General features: G+C 38.4%; 1 protein-coding gene across 2 annotated transcripts; it reads right to left on the bottom strand.

Annotated features, from left to right (window-relative positions):
* Positions 1–5,807: 5,807 nt before the first annotated feature.
* Positions 5,808–13,901, bottom strand: LOC132167387 (seipin-1). 2 transcript variants are annotated; one of them, XM_059578346.1, is made up of 3 exons: positions 13,440–13,901; positions 12,120–13,250; positions 5,808–6,593 (listed from the first exon to the last, which is right to left on the bottom strand). In XM_059578346.1, the coding sequence occupies exons 2-3, from the start codon at positions 12,843–12,845 to the stop codon at positions 5,916–5,918; spliced, it is 1,404 nt and encodes a 467-aa protein (XP_059434329.1). In that variant the 5' UTR covers positions 12,846–13,250; positions 13,440–13,901; the 3' UTR covers positions 5,808–5,915. The 2 variants fall into 2 exon arrangements, with proteins under 2 accessions (XP_059434329.1, XP_059434330.1); XM_059578347.1 differs by having other exon boundaries at positions 12,120–12,883; positions 13,440–13,559.
* Between the last annotated feature and the right edge of the window lie 1,437 nt (positions 13,902–15,338).

Genomic DNA, 15,338 nt, shown 5'->3' on the forward strand with positions numbered 1-15,338 from the left:
TCCCCTAATCGAATTAGGAGACTAAAACTTATTTCCATATCAATTCTGTGTTTCTGCCCAGCAGGTAGATGCGAGTGCGCTCGATCCCAATTAGTGTGCTCGAGCTCTAGCGCACTCGAGCTCAAAATGTACTGCTCAGGCGCATGTGCGCTTGAGCCTTGTGAAGGAGGCGCTCGAGCGCATGTCTGCTCAAGCCTAAGGAGGAATGTGCGCAAGCGTAGGTGTGCTCGAGCCTAAGAATGCTGAGCTCAATCCCAAAAACTACAATAGCTCCGTAAAATGTATTTTAAGCTCAAAATCAATGAAATTTCTTGTTTCTTTTTTAAAAACCTGAAAACACTAAAACAACACAAACTCAAATAGATAACAATACTAAGGAATTAATATATGTGAGTTCAAGGGCTTGAATGTGCAATATTCAGCGCTTATCATAAAGTTATACACTTAACACCCAGATGTTAGGAAAGAGGAAATAAATTTTCCTAATAATCTGTTTGTTAAGTGGGGTTATATACTTAGCACCCCGAAGCTATAAGAGAGATAAAATACTAAAAATAGTAGCAACACAGTGTTTAAATGTGGGTATACGTTTAGATATATGAAATTATGAAAATGTGATAAACAAACATGTTAATGTGTGAAATATGCATGTGATATAATATGTACCAATTTATGTTTAAGTGATTTTTTCCATTAATTTTCTATAAACGCATTATATGTGGTAAAAAACATTCCAATGAAAAAAAAAAAGTGAAATTCTATATGTCTTATTAAACTTGTAAACTAAAAAATATATGAAATTCTATATGTTTTATTAAACTTCTATGCTTAGTTTACAAAAGGACTATAATTTTAGAAATATACATTTTTGGAAAAACCCTATGGAGGTAGTTGTTTTAGTAAATGCAAGTTAGAGAGATTTGAAAAAAAAAAAAGAGGTTCACGTTACAGTCTTATGTTCAAAATGTTTATACTTGATGAGTCGTGAACCTACACATCCACCTATAAAATTATGGTAATTTTACAAATGTTGTTGTGGAGGAGATAAATGAGGACTCTTATGCTCGTCTATGCTTTTATTCGTGAGGTAGGCAGAAGGCCTCCACTTTTGGAAGGACTAACTTGTTACAAGTTCATCTTTGTATTTTGATATTTTGGTATGCCACATGTGGCACTTTAATATACCTAATGACAATGATTTAATGTTGAAAAAACAATGTAAGTTTATGTATATATAGATGCCTATTCAATAATAACTCTGACATATTATTTTTTTAATGAGTGTGATTTTAAAAAATAAAAAAGAAAAAGAAAATTTTATACAAGGTAAGTTTTCGTTGTGTAAGTATGTTATGTAGGAGTGTCACATGAAAAATTAGATATTTCCCACTTGTGACTTGCTTCTAAAGTTGGGTGTTGCAAGAATGATTAAAGTATTTCTCTTCAAATGACTATTGTTATGTAGCAATGTTCATGCGATAGTGCACGGTTATCATGTTGAACACATCATTAATAGGCGGTCACAAATTCCTGAAATTTTTATAGTGTTACATTACCTATTTCTCACATATATATGTGAATTCTGTCATGTCTTACCATGAGAACTTGTGTCCTTCGTTGATTTAGTTGCAAGCCTTGTTGTCTTCGTAGCCGTTGATCCATTAGATTAATGTGAGTGCTAGGTTTGACTTCCTGACCCATCAACAACTAAAGCCCAAATTCAATAAAAAGTTTTCATAGTACCCTCGAGAACAAAGCTTGCTCTATCTTAAAGTTGGGTTTCAAAAAATGATTCATCACTCATATAAAAGTTTTGGCGTACTTAACAATTCAACTAGCATAACTATTCATTCATAAATCCCCCCATGTATTTTAAAAGCCATCTTCCTTTCATTACTAAGACAAATCCTTACACTGAGAACCGACACAAATCATGTGAATGTGATGCAGCGTGACTTAGTAGGCTACAGCGAAGAACATCAATAAGCAGCGGATAAATAACCCTAGATCTAGATTCTATCAAAGATCTAAGAATTCTTCTAAATACTCTCTAAAGTTTATAGGAAAAGAGAAATAAACTCAACTTTGAGTATTCTCATTAATCAAAATCAATCATAAACAACAATTATTTTCTCCGGAGGCTATAAGCATACATTTATAGCCTAAAACCCTAAACCTAGTCAAATATGACATAAATACTCCCAAAGCCCTAAACCTAATAAAATAACGAAATATTGACTCCTAAAACCCTAATCCTACTAAAACAAGGAAATAAAGACGGCTTGACCTAATTTAAAAACGCAGAATAAAACATAAGCAACTCCGTGTGCGATCAATCGCAGGTACAAGTGCGATCGATCGCAGTTCCAGGGACCTGGTGAGCAAATGTCTGGAAGTGCGCTCGATCGCAGGTACATGTGCGATCGATCGCACTTGCAGGGGACCTGCTATCTGCATCATTCTCCCCTTGTTGGAGAGAATTCGCCCTCGAATTCGGTCGGTTCTTTCCACGATCCTTTGGATGTCCAGTCAACTCATTCCACTCGCCCTTCGTCAAGGTTAAGAAAATGCAACATCCCAAAATAAACGTGACGCTTCTCATCATCGAAAGACCTTGATGGTTGTCATAAAAACCCCATACACCATTTGGCAATGCTTCAGATTTGTCGTTCTTCGTTCGTTCCTTCTCCCTTCCACGTGCCATGAAGATACTCAAGAATGGGTCAACCATTGTTTCCCTTGTGAACATATAATTTTCCTTATCATAATCTTCGTTAGGAGAATTTAAAATATCTTCAACACCAAGGAAATCAACATAATCAACCTTTTCACCATTAAAATTAGACACTTCACCTGAAAGGTCTTCATCAATCTCTTCATAATCGCCAACATCATCGGTGGGTTCTTCATCTCCTAATGGGTCATCTTCTTCGGGATAGAGACCGCCAAACATGGAAAAAAAATCATCTTCTTCGTGCTCCTTCGTGGGTCTTTCCTCTTCCCATGAGTCATCTTCTTCGGGCTCCTCATTAGAGGTTGGTGGAGAATTCCAATCCACGAATTCTTGCGAAGGATCTTCAACATATTCATGTGTGAACTCTTCATCAATGAACTCATATTGTTGAAACTCTTCATCCACAAATTCCCTTTCCTCCTACACAGAATATGGATTTGGTTGATGGATTAGAGGCTCGCGAATAATGGCCAAGTTGGCCTGTCGCGGCATCTCCATCTCACTCTATGCCCTCCGTCGTTGAGATTGCGCCCTATGAACGACAACCACATTATCTTCATCCACAAAGCGTGGAGTTGCTTGATGGTGACAAACTTTAGGGCCAACCAGGTTGTTAACTCGAGTCGTGAAGGCCTCTACTTCTTTCTGCAATATCTCCACATCATCCTTCATGCGTTGCCAACGAATTGCCGATTGATTCGTCATCTCCGCTGCCTCCCTAGGCACCATTTTTTTTCTGGACTTTTCTATCTTTTCTTTTTGGGTGTTGAGTTTATCACCTGCGTCCCCGTGATATAGCATGGGCTTGTGCCGTTGGAAATTCCTTCTGCACTCTGCGCCCTGCATAAGGATTGACAGGTTCACCCTCAACTATAAATTTGTCTCCTACCCCCGCGTACCGCGGTCTTTGTTGACGACGACGAACGCTCGGACCATCCATGGCGGTCAAGTGATCGGTAGGGACACCATGTTAGGTGCACGCACACCCTTTCTTCCACACGATTAGACCACCAAACCTCTCCTCCATGTGCCGCAAACGAATCACCGGTTGCTCCTTATGTGCTGCATCCGTGCGCACATGCACCTCGTTCATGTCTGCAAAACGGTTGCTCCTCCCCATTCATGGAAAGTAATTGAGCTCTGATACCAACTGATGCAACGTGACTTAGTAGGCTGCAGCGCATCAATAAGCAACGGATAAATAACTCCAGATCTAGATTCTATCAAAGATCTAAGAGTTCTTCTAAAAACAATAGATACTCTCTAAAGTTTATAGAAAAAGAGGAATAAACTCAACTCTGAGTATTATCATTAATCAAAATCAATCATAAACAACAATTGTTTTCTCTAGAGGCTATAAGCATATATTTATAGCCTAAAACCCTAAACCTAGTAAAATATGACATAAATACCCCCAAAGCCCTAAACCTAATAAAATAACGAAATATTGACTCCCAAAACCCTAATCCTACTAAAACAAGGAAATAAAGACGGCTTGACCTAATTTAAAAATGTAGAATAAAACATAAGCAGCTCTGTGTGCGATCAATCGCAGTTCTAGGGACCTGGTGCGCAAATGTCTGGAAGTGCGCTCGATCGCAGGTACATGTGCGATCGATCGCACTTGCAGGGGACCTGCGATCTGCATCAGCATGTCGGCAATTGTGTTCAAATGATACAAGAAGGAAGTAAGCGTGAATGTTTCAATTTCCGATCCCCTCTCCTCCGATGGATCCAGCCCCCTATGCGCCCCCCTCCTCCGCTCTCACCGGCTCTCCAGCCGCTAGTAGACACCAGCCGCTTATCTATCTGACACCTTCGTGGCACCCTACTCCGCCTTGCCCTCCACTGAAGTTGCTGATTTTTGGGTTTTATTGTTGTTTTTATTGCTTTATGTCCTTCTGTTCATTGTTGTGGTACTTTTTTATTCTTCTTATGTTGTTGTGTGTTGCTTTTGTGGTTATGAGAGGTCTTTCCTTTGCAGTTGTGGTTATTAGGTTCCCTAGTAGTAAAATTTTTCATGCTGCCATCAAGTGTCTTTCTTCTGCCGGTGAAGCCCATGCTGGACATCAAGCTGCTCAATATTATACTTTTATTTTTCTGTTTTGGTTCGTTATTTGCCTTATTTGTAGTGCACTTTTATGTGCACATTATGCAGTTCGATGGGCCGCTTTCAACTTTTGGGTTCGGAAGCATTCCCAACTGCTGTCCCTTTCTTTACTTCTTTCAGATTTAGAATGAGAATGACCCTCCCTATGTTCCCTCTTCATTATTTGCTTTTTTTTAAAAAAAATCGTGAATTTTTTACTGTGCCATACAAGAAGCCTATATGAATGATGATTATTTAGTATTTTAGAGAGGGAGCAGTATGGGATCGAAAAAATCGAAAAAATCAATGTATTGAAAGACATTAGGCAAGTGATCAATATTTAAATACCCAAAATAACAAGATAAAGTCATTTGTTCCAATGCGATTCCTTTTTTTTTTCTTCCTCATTTTATGGTAGGATTGAAAGGAAATGTGTAGCTCGTGTTTTCCATAAACCTAAAAATAAGACTTAAGAGCATGTTTGAAATTGCGTTTGAAAAATAGAGCTTTTAAGTTAAAAAATGTTTTTGGACGAAAGCTTCATTTTTAAGCTTTTGTTAAAAGTGTGTTTTGACAATTTTTAGGTTTTTTTAGACCCTTAAAAACGCTTTTAATTTTTTTTTACCAAACAAATACTTTTTTTTTTTCAAACGGATTTTTTAAATATTAAACGCACTTTTAGGCCTCTCAAACGCAATCTCAAACAGGCCCTAAATATATTAAATGCCTATCTAAAGCTTGTTTATCTGTTTGTTGGAAACAATTTTCTTTCTAAAGACACTTGAAAAAAAGATATGAAAAGGTCGTGCCAATACATTTTTCTTACTAAAGGGACTTTTCAAACTATACTTGATGGATAAAGTTTCGAAAAAAATATTTTTCATTTCCTTTTAGTTGATGTACCACACCAATTGCAGTTCTCAACAAACTATATATAGGGATGACCATTTTTCCCTACTTTTAAATTTTAAATAAAGCAGAGTGATTATGCAACTCATATTATGATATTAGTTAATTTCACACACACACACACACATGTTTCTCACTAAAACGAAAAGTACATGTTTCTCATAATTAAGCACATGTTTCTCCTTAACACACTGATTCAGAGTCCCCAATATCTTCAATAACCGTACTAGTGTCTTCCCTTGTCACACTAATGCTCGATGTGGATGAGCCAATAGTTTCTAGCATTGCCTCCTGAAGGTAGATCGCCTTTCTTTTGCTTCTGCTTCTACTTCGTTTCCATCTTCTCAACAACTCTGAGACCTCTCTTTCCTCTCTAGCTTCTATTTCTGCTTCTACAGGCTCTTCAATTATCAATGCTCTCTCATTGTGGTCACTCAAATTTGCCGTTGTCATCGGGAAGATAAGTGGTTTACAGCAACACAAAAGAAGTATGAGGAGCATAATGTATATATGTAGAGACGTCCATACATATAATGTCCATTTCCAATTGTGCACCAATTGTTTTGTCCATGGTAGCTGAGAGTGGATGAAGAGTTGAGCTTCATACAACTGTAGTGGTGATGAAGTTCCAGCCCTTGGAACCAAAATTACTCTTATAGCTTCTGTTCTATGCCTCCCTTCCTTGTGCTTTAATATTTCTATGCTTATTTTTTGAGTCTCGCTAGAAATTCCAAGAAGAAGAGGGACGCTCATAAGAAATGTACGAGCAAATCGAATTGGGAAGCTTCTATACTGCAACATGCATGGATGGCTAGATTTTGCTATCACATTTCCATTGACCGATAAGAGCTCTGCAGACAACTAATAAAACAAATTCCGGATAAACAATATGAATAATTTATTTTGTCGCAAACTGACCTACCAAATTATTGTTCTATCACTCCAATGTGAATTTATTTAGTACGTGTTTCTCATTACTCAGAAACCTACCAGGAGATAACATTAATTAACAAACTATCAACTAGCTCTAGAAGACAAGAACAATTAAAGATATATATAGCATAATTACACATCAAGATAATGTGAGATCAAGAGGATTCTACCATAACTAGATCTGTACAAGCTGAAAGACCCACTAAATTAATGACTATTGTTTTAGAAAATGTAAATTTAAAAAAGTGGTGCTACATGCTTTCAACAAATAATAGTTTATTAATTACAAATTCTACAAAATTCCAGCTCTCATGACAATGCAAGATTGGATCAGGTTGTTTGTAAAAACGAATTTTCATTTAAAATTTTGGCCAAACTAAACGAAAAAACATGCCCCTTGACAACTTTGGATAGGATTTTATATTTTGGTTAGTTAGGTCGGATTCTAACGTGATATTCCTTCTTTGTGCCAACCATAGTTTTCCAAATCATACAACGAACATAATCAATCCCATAAAATCAAGAGCATCTTACTCTAAAATACAATCCTAGGATTCTATAGCAAGCCGGCAAAATGCAAGTCAACTTCATGAAGCAGTAATTAAATGTTAAATAACAACTGTAGTACATAAAATTTATATGGTTATCCATAAACCAAATTGATCATTCTGAAGTATAGAAAAAAAAATGGGTGATTCTTTGAGTGTGTTAATTGGATGTAGTGCTGGTGTTGATTGAAATATTCTCATGAACTATGATCCTATCGTACTTCTTTTATAAAGTGGAGGAAAATGATAGAGAGGAGACGATGCAAATCTCTGAGAATCATGCGAAAGAAAAGAGCCACTCTAACATTTCTTGCATTGGACAATAAAACCTATAAAGAACCACAAAAACTCCATGATTAGATTCTTTGAAGCTTAGAGAATGCTCCACGGCATGCTACAAGCATCCTATACTCAAGATATTGTATGCTTTGAGATATATAGAAGTAACTTAAAACAATTTTATTCTTCATGTCTGTGGCTATAGTCTATATGCAATGTATATTTAGCAGTAGCATATTTACTTCTCTATTAGGAAGAAAAAAATGGTCATAAAGATCACAAGGAAAGTGGACAAAGCTGTACCCTCCTTTAGACATTGGTGGCTTGGATACAATAGTACCTTAAGTCAAGTTCAGTTAAAAGATCTTTTATACGACTATGTCTGCCTTTAATGAATTTTGACAGATTAGAATGTTGGGAGGGCAGAATTATTGATTTTTATTTCTTCCTTAATTAGGGCAGCTGTTGGTTAGACCAAGCAAGGGCATGTGCAAAAACTCGCCCCTCAGTGACCATGCTGGATAAACCCAAGAAAATCTCGTAGATATAGAGCTCCAATTGGGAGCTGTTTTGATCCTAAACTAATTATTCTAGCCTTCAGTTTTGAAACTATTTGGAGATTAACTTACCTGATGAAAGTTGGTGTTTGGAATGCAACTGAAACTCTTTATGGAGATCAGACTCGTAGTAACATAATGAACTATAACAAAATTCTTTCTTAAGATTTCTTTGCTTGTATAGCCTCAAGGAGACACCTATTCGTGATGTGAATATTCTTCCATCCTATATGTATATAGTAAGCCTTCCAAACAGAATACCCTACAAAGTCCAGATGTGTCAACAAAGCCTTTTGAACTAAGTACCATTTGAACTAAAGCTCATTGCCACCCGAATATATTTCTCATTAAAAAGCCTTTCAGCAGGATTGCTATGCTGCATATTATCAAAAAGCACATATGCTTTGCGTTTTTCTTTTCAATATGAGTACTTTTGCCACTTCCATGCATTAAACTAGGAAGCCACTATAAAATGTCTTGCATATATAGTTTGCCACTACACCAATTTTTCTAAATACTTTGCATGGTTTTTGCCTATTCTATGTTATCATGACTTGCGTAGTCGAGCTTTTTAAACCAATTTCTCTGAACCAGGAACTAGTATAATAACTAAAACAACTAGAAAAGGGTAGAGAGTGGGAGAGAAATGCAAAGAAACTAAAATCAGCATAGATTCAATAATGTTATGACAATTGGCGTGTTTGGAACCCTTCAACTGTCTATTAAGAGGTGAATTTTGATTCCAAAATTTCATCTATGATAAAATAATATATAGGCATGAGCAAAATAGAGAAAAAGAAAAGAAGATCTGAGTTGGTTAAGCCTTAGAGGCTTAAATCTGCTGTTATAATTTACCAAATAAGGATACATTGTTGTTGTATTGATTTGTCTATAATTGTATTACAATGGTGGTATTTATAGAGTACAATGGGACACGCGGTGTGATAAGAAAGTTAAAAAAAAAAAAACAAAGAGTTCTTAGTATTATGATAATTAGTACAAACAAATATGTAAAACAAAATCATAGGAATTTTAACATCTTTTTTTTGTTTTTTTGGTGCGTGGGATTTTTTTTAACTAAGTTGACTTGACGAGTTGACCGGTCATAACTCGATTGGGTTGACACGCTAGTGACTCAGGTTGACTCAAAGGTTGATTTGGTTGGGTTGAGTTGGAAGTAGACTTGTCCACCAGAGTGAGGCGGAAAATGGCAAGAGATAATAGCCAGAGACGACGAATATTGTTCCAAAAGAATTAGAGACAAAGGCCAAAGTAGGCAGATGTGGTTGTCAAAGGTCGTGAAGACAATGGCCGAAGGTGGTGGAGACGGTGACTTATGTGGTTGAGGCCGTGGCCAGTGGTGACAATGCAATAATGGGCTTGGTCAAAATTGAAGACCACAGGCTGAGGGCCAAATTGGGTTTAGACCAAATTGAAAACCATGGGATTAAAAATTAGGCTTGGATCAGCATGAAGACCAATGGCCAAAAATATGGATCGAGTCATGGGTTGAGATTAATCAGGATAATCCGAGAGTTCAATGAACGGGTATGATGTGCATGTGGCACGTGAGCGAGTGAGAAGAAGTGAATGTAGGGTGTAAGCAAGCAGATCTATGCTAAGCATCAACGACTCTTCATCTTTCTTCTGATTTTTCAAAAAAAATGTCGTGTTTTGTTCCACGCGTCATGTGTGTCACGAAGTCGTTTCTTTAATATTAAATCCTATCTGTAGAAATTTTTAATTGCAGATGTCCAGTTATTTTAATAACAGCGTGCCGGATCCGGAAGGGGATGAGGAGACTGATAAAGACCACAAAAACGTGGCCTAATACCATTATAAAATAATGAATAAAATAAAGAATAGGCAGAAGCAAAAACAAAGAAAAGATAATAGATTTGAGGTGGTTCTCACTAATTGGCTTACATTCCATCATTATAATGCTACATTAATGTTGTCGTATTAACTTGTCTATAATCATGTTTAGGATATAATGGCATTTATAGAGTAGATGGGGTAGGTGGATTTTAATACTTTTCCTATATTCAAACATGGGATTCGGCTTCAGTGCGGTAGTTTAAAACTACCGCACATCAGCTGTGAAAATAATGGAGGGTTGAGATTGTTTTGAGTATTATTTTAAACCAAACTATGTTATTTTGGTGAAATCTAGAAACTCAATGAACCAAACGTTTTCTTTCTTACGCCGTTTAAAGAGGAAGTGGGAAAGTCTGTTTAATCTCACTCTCTAACTCTTCACTCTTCAGATTCTCTCTCTCACTCTCTCTATCTCTAAAGAATAGCGACTGCTGACTGGTGTGGCGGAGAGACCCATAGTTCGGGTGTTGAACATCCTTCAAACCGCAACAGCCCGACTTCCTCACATAAATGGGGCTGGGATTCTCTTTGTCGAATATTGTTAAAAGAAGACTCCAACCCAGCAGTCCATCATTCCTCAATGCAAGCTAATGTGGAGAATTTCTGCATGTCGGCCACTCTCCCTGTTTTCCTACTACTTTTCACTACGTTTCATGTCCTTAATTTATTACTTGTTTCCTGCAATGTTTATTGTAAAGCAGCCCACAATTTACTCCTTGTTTCCTGCAATGCTTATTGTAAAGCAACCCACATGCTTCTTTTCTTATTTCTTGCTTTTCTGTAAAGGTAGTGTATTGTTTATTCTTTGTTTTATTGTAAAAGTTGTCCTCCTCCCTTGTATTTCTCACGAGCCATTGGCTGTATATAAATGAAAGACTTTGCTGTTTTTGGTTAAGTTGTAACCAAAACAGTTTCTCATATTTTCAATTATGCCACCAGTGCGCCACTACCATGTATTCCCCGTCTATGATTGTTGCCTCTACCTTCTACTGCGAGTCTGCGAACTAAACAAAAGTCATGACTGGGTCAAAACTCTTTACAAGAAGACGGGTTATTCCAAACGAGAACTCAATTCTTGTGCTCAAACTCTTGTACGATTAGCTAAGATGATTGCGCATGGAACGCCCAAAATAAAGTATTTGAGAAATACTTGGATTCTGCATGGGATGCGGTTGCTCTAATAACCTTTTTTTTTTTTTTTATTAAGTAATAAGAGGTTTTATTAAAGAAAAAAGAGCTAATAACTTCTTGTTTTTGTTTCTCGAAAATCTTGTTGGTTCCTTATTGTGAGGATTTTACCATGTACAAATTTTGTTCAAAGTTGATATTTCAAGTATATTGGTTACAGAGTGAATTTTTTGTAACGATGTTTTTCTTTTGTCAAATCTTGTAACCAAGATATATGCAATATCTGTTACTTGCTGTTTTGCGAAGGCTCTAGCCTCTAGTTTGATAATCTGGCACTACTTTGTTCTTTTTCCTTTGAAAAATATTTCATGAACAATACGTATCCATGTCCACTGCATCTAAGCAACTACCCACTTTGCTCTTATCCTCTATTCACCCCTGTGACTCAACTAAAACAGAGACCACCTCCTCATCAATTTTTTCATGTTCTGGTCCTATAATTCCCTTATGCTTGGTATCATGCTCCACTTTGATTAGTTAATCAAAGTATTTCGGATTGGGTATCCTTTACTCTATCAGGAGATTTCTATCTTCGTTTGCTCTTACCACCCATAAGAAGTTGCTGCTAGCTTGCCTTAGGGCCCCTACCATTTTTGTGAGGAAATGGGGCTGCTTGGGTTTTAAGGATGTTTGACACCCAAAAAATGTAGGTATCTCCGCCACACCCACTGCTATTCTTCAGAGAGAAAGAGAGAGGATCTTAAAGAGTGAAAAGTTTAGAGGGGGAGATTAAATAGACTTTCCCACTTCCTCCTTAAACCGCGTAAGGAAGAAAACGTTTGATTCATACATTTGGTTCAAATACTCATCGAGTATTTGAGTTCCTAGATTTCACCGAAATACCCAAAACAATGTCAACCTTCCATTATTTCACAGCAGATTTCAGGACCAGCTTAATTATAAATTAAACCGACATCTAAAACCATGAAACTAAAGAAAAAGTCAATAAATGAAGTAAAACTTGAATTAACATGATTAGACTCCAAAGAAACAGGCATACATACCTGAAACACCCCAATCTCCCTGTTGAAGTCAGAATCAGGCATCAAAAGCGCCAAAGAAACATGAAATGTGTGGCCAATTGGAACACCCATCGACTGCTTCCACCTGCTGTTTCTTTCAACCCCAGCATGATCACCAAAATAAAAGACAGCCGTAGGATAAGCCTCCGTGTAATCAAAATACAACCTCTCCCTCACAAAGACAGGGTGGTCCACCCACAGTTGCACCAACCCAACACCCACCACAATAGCTAGAACCAACACCGTCATCAAAATCATGCACACGTATGCAGCTCCGAGGAACCCAAAACTCAGCTTCTTTAACAAGAGGATGCTACCATGGCTGATGGTGGACGGCACTTTCAGGACGGCGGATTCCACAGTCTGTTGCGCTTTCTCGGCGCGGTGGTAGGACTCGTGGACAATGGAGAGAAGATAAACGACGGGGGAGAAGAGAGAGACCAAGCAGTTGTAGATCAAGTCTGCTTGGAGGGATATTAGTTTTGTGAAGCATTCTAATGGATTTGGCATCAGAAAGTGGGCTTCTTTCCAGTCCTCCATATTTGGCTGCGGCGGTGGTGATGAATGGCTGCGGCTGCGGCTGTGGGGTGTGGCTTCATGAGAGACGGGCAGAGAGGTTGAGTGGTGGAGATTTACATGTGTCTTCCGCATGGGATGGGGGAGGTGGGACGTGGTGACTATGCTGTGTGAAGAGATGACATGTGTCATGGCATCTTCTGTGCGGATGTTCACCGTTTGTGCCCACACTGTCCACACATATCAGCTTGGAACAAAAATAGAAAAAAAAATACCGAATGCAACTAGATTATACCCCCCATGTGTTGAAACCCAAGGTAAGAAACTGATTTTTCCCCATTCTCACTCAGTTTTCTCGCCCAAACATAATACCCATTCTTTCTCATTTCTCATTCTTTCTCCAACATATCAGCTCACCGCCGCCAACCAGCGCACCGCCGCCCATGGCGGAATACGCCGCCACTGCCCAGTGAGAGCCCCACCCGCACCGCTCAGAAAAATCCATCATTTTTTGGTTGCTCCAATCCATTGGTAGTCTCATTGATGGAGACTACTCCTCTGATGAGTTGTCGGGTTTTTTATTGTTTCATTTTGTTGCTTGTACATCAATTTGTGGCCCAACAGAGGATTGAAAGAAATAATATTTGACATGGGAATAATCCACTTTCAGAAGAGAAGATCAAACCGATAAATAGAAATTAAAGAACCCAAAAAAAAAAAAAAAAAAAGAGAGAGAGAGAACGACAGTGGAGCAATGGAGACAGAGAGTTAGAGAATATTACTTACCGGTGGAGCAGCTGAACCTTGTCGACGCGGCTCTAGCGCTCTCGCCGCGGATGGAGCAAGCCTTGGAGCTCAGAGCCAGGGCTCTGCTAAATCTAAGGTCGTTCAAGGACGTGGCTGATATGCTCCAAGACTACATTCCGAGCCTGAAAATGGCGAACGACGACTCCGGGTCTCTGTCATCTTAGAGCTCGTCTCAGCCGCTCTCGAGGGAGCGAGTCAAGCTTCTCGGCTCCGGCAACTCGTTCTCTGAGTCGCCGAGTCGCCGGAGTCGGGATCCTAGTTTCAAGTGCTTCTGTGTCTCGGACTTGGCAGGGCTTTGTAAAAACTGCGACAAGGAAGGGCAGTGGAGGTAAATTGGTTTGGGTCGCGTTAATCTCGAAATGACAAATTGTCCTTTTTTTCTGTTAATTATTATTGCATTTTGGTTCTTCTTTTTATGACTTTGTTTAATATTGAGGCGTGTTCAATTGGTTTGAGTAAATGCATAGCTGCTCATTATGAACTTTCAAGCTTTTGGCCCATGAATGATTTTTTTTTTTTTTTTAAGGATTAAATACTATAAAAAAATTTTGAATCCTTTATTGATTGCCCTTTTGGTTTCTATTTTTATCACATGATGTATTTATAATTTGAGGATAACTTCTATACACCTCCTTTTTGCCCACGAATGAGCATTTGACAAGTAAGATTATTACACCAACTAAAATAGGATGCAAAACACTTGATTATAAACTCTTTCTCTCAAAATCACAAAAACCCTCATATTTTTTTTTTTTTTTCCCCTCTCTCTCTCTCTCTCTCTCTCTCTCTCCAGGGGCGCCCTCCCGCCTCCCCTCTCCCTCAAACCCCCCTCAGACCCTTACTCCCTTTCTCTATCTCTGATCTCTCCCTCTCCTCCATCTACCAGCCCCATGCCGGAGCCTAGTCGATGCCGGAGCCCATTCCGACGCCGGTTCCTCTATCCGGTGCTCCATCTCTCTTTCTCTAGCCCGACGCCGGTTCCTCTATCCGGTGCTCCATCTCTCTCTCCTCACCGGCGGCGAAAAAGAAAAATGTGGTTTGGTCAAGATGTAAAATTTTGGTTTGGTCGAGATGTAAAAGGAACTGGCCGATTTGTGTGAAATTTTCCTTCTCTGATAGGCAAAAAAAAAAAAACCAGTTTCGGTACATATGAAAAAGGGGGCAAAAGTTTCAGTTCTTTTTGGATCTGGTTTTAGTGGCCAAAAGAGACATTGAAGCTGTGATTGTTTTCAAATTTTTTGGTTGATCTTGCATATTCGCTGCCAACCATCATGCCACAACAGTTTTGGCCATGAACTTTCATATTGCATTCACCATCATCGGAATCTGCATAACATATAAATTCAGAATTATTGTACTCTTGACGGCAGAAAGATGCCATGCCACAATGAACCACATACAACCATATTACAACCCCACAAAAAATATCTTGTGTATTACAACCATACAAAAAACATCATACCACACAACACAAATCACAAAAAATATCTTGTGAATTACACCCTCGGAATGGGCTCCGGCGTATTCTCCGGTGTGGGGCTGATAAATGGAGGAGAGGGAGAGATCAGAGAGAGATATAAAGGAAGTAAGGGTCTGAGGGGGGTTTGAGGGAGAGGGGAGGGCGTCGTTGGAGAGAGAGAGAAAGAGAGAGAGAGAGGGAGGGAGAGGGAAAAAGAAGGGTTTTTGTGATTTTGGGATAAATAGTTTATAATCAAGTGTTTTGCATCTTATTTTAGTTGGTGTAACAATCCTAGTTGTCAAATGCTCATTGGTGGGCAAATGTGGTGTAAAACCACCTCCTTATAGAAGTTATCATCTTATAATTTTCATAAATACAAAAATTGTACTTTCGTTAAAATTTCGTATAAAACTTAACGA

The sequence above is a fragment of the Corylus avellana genome, chromosome ca1 (genome assembly GCF_901000735.1).
Source record: "Corylus avellana chromosome ca1, CavTom2PMs-1.0".
Classification (NCBI taxonomy): domain Eukaryota; kingdom Viridiplantae; phylum Streptophyta; class Magnoliopsida; order Fagales; family Betulaceae; genus Corylus; species Corylus avellana.

Excerpts from the sequence above, each read along its gene's own strand:
- LOC132167387 (XM_059578346.1), bottom strand. The coding sequence starts at position 12,845 with ATGACACATGTCATCTCTTCACACAGCATAGTCACCACGTCCCACCTC. Across the intron at positions 6,594-12,119 it reads GGGAGATTGGGGTGTTTCAG|TTGTCTGCAGAGCTCTTATC; the intron begins GTATGTATGCCT and ends TTGTTTTATTAG.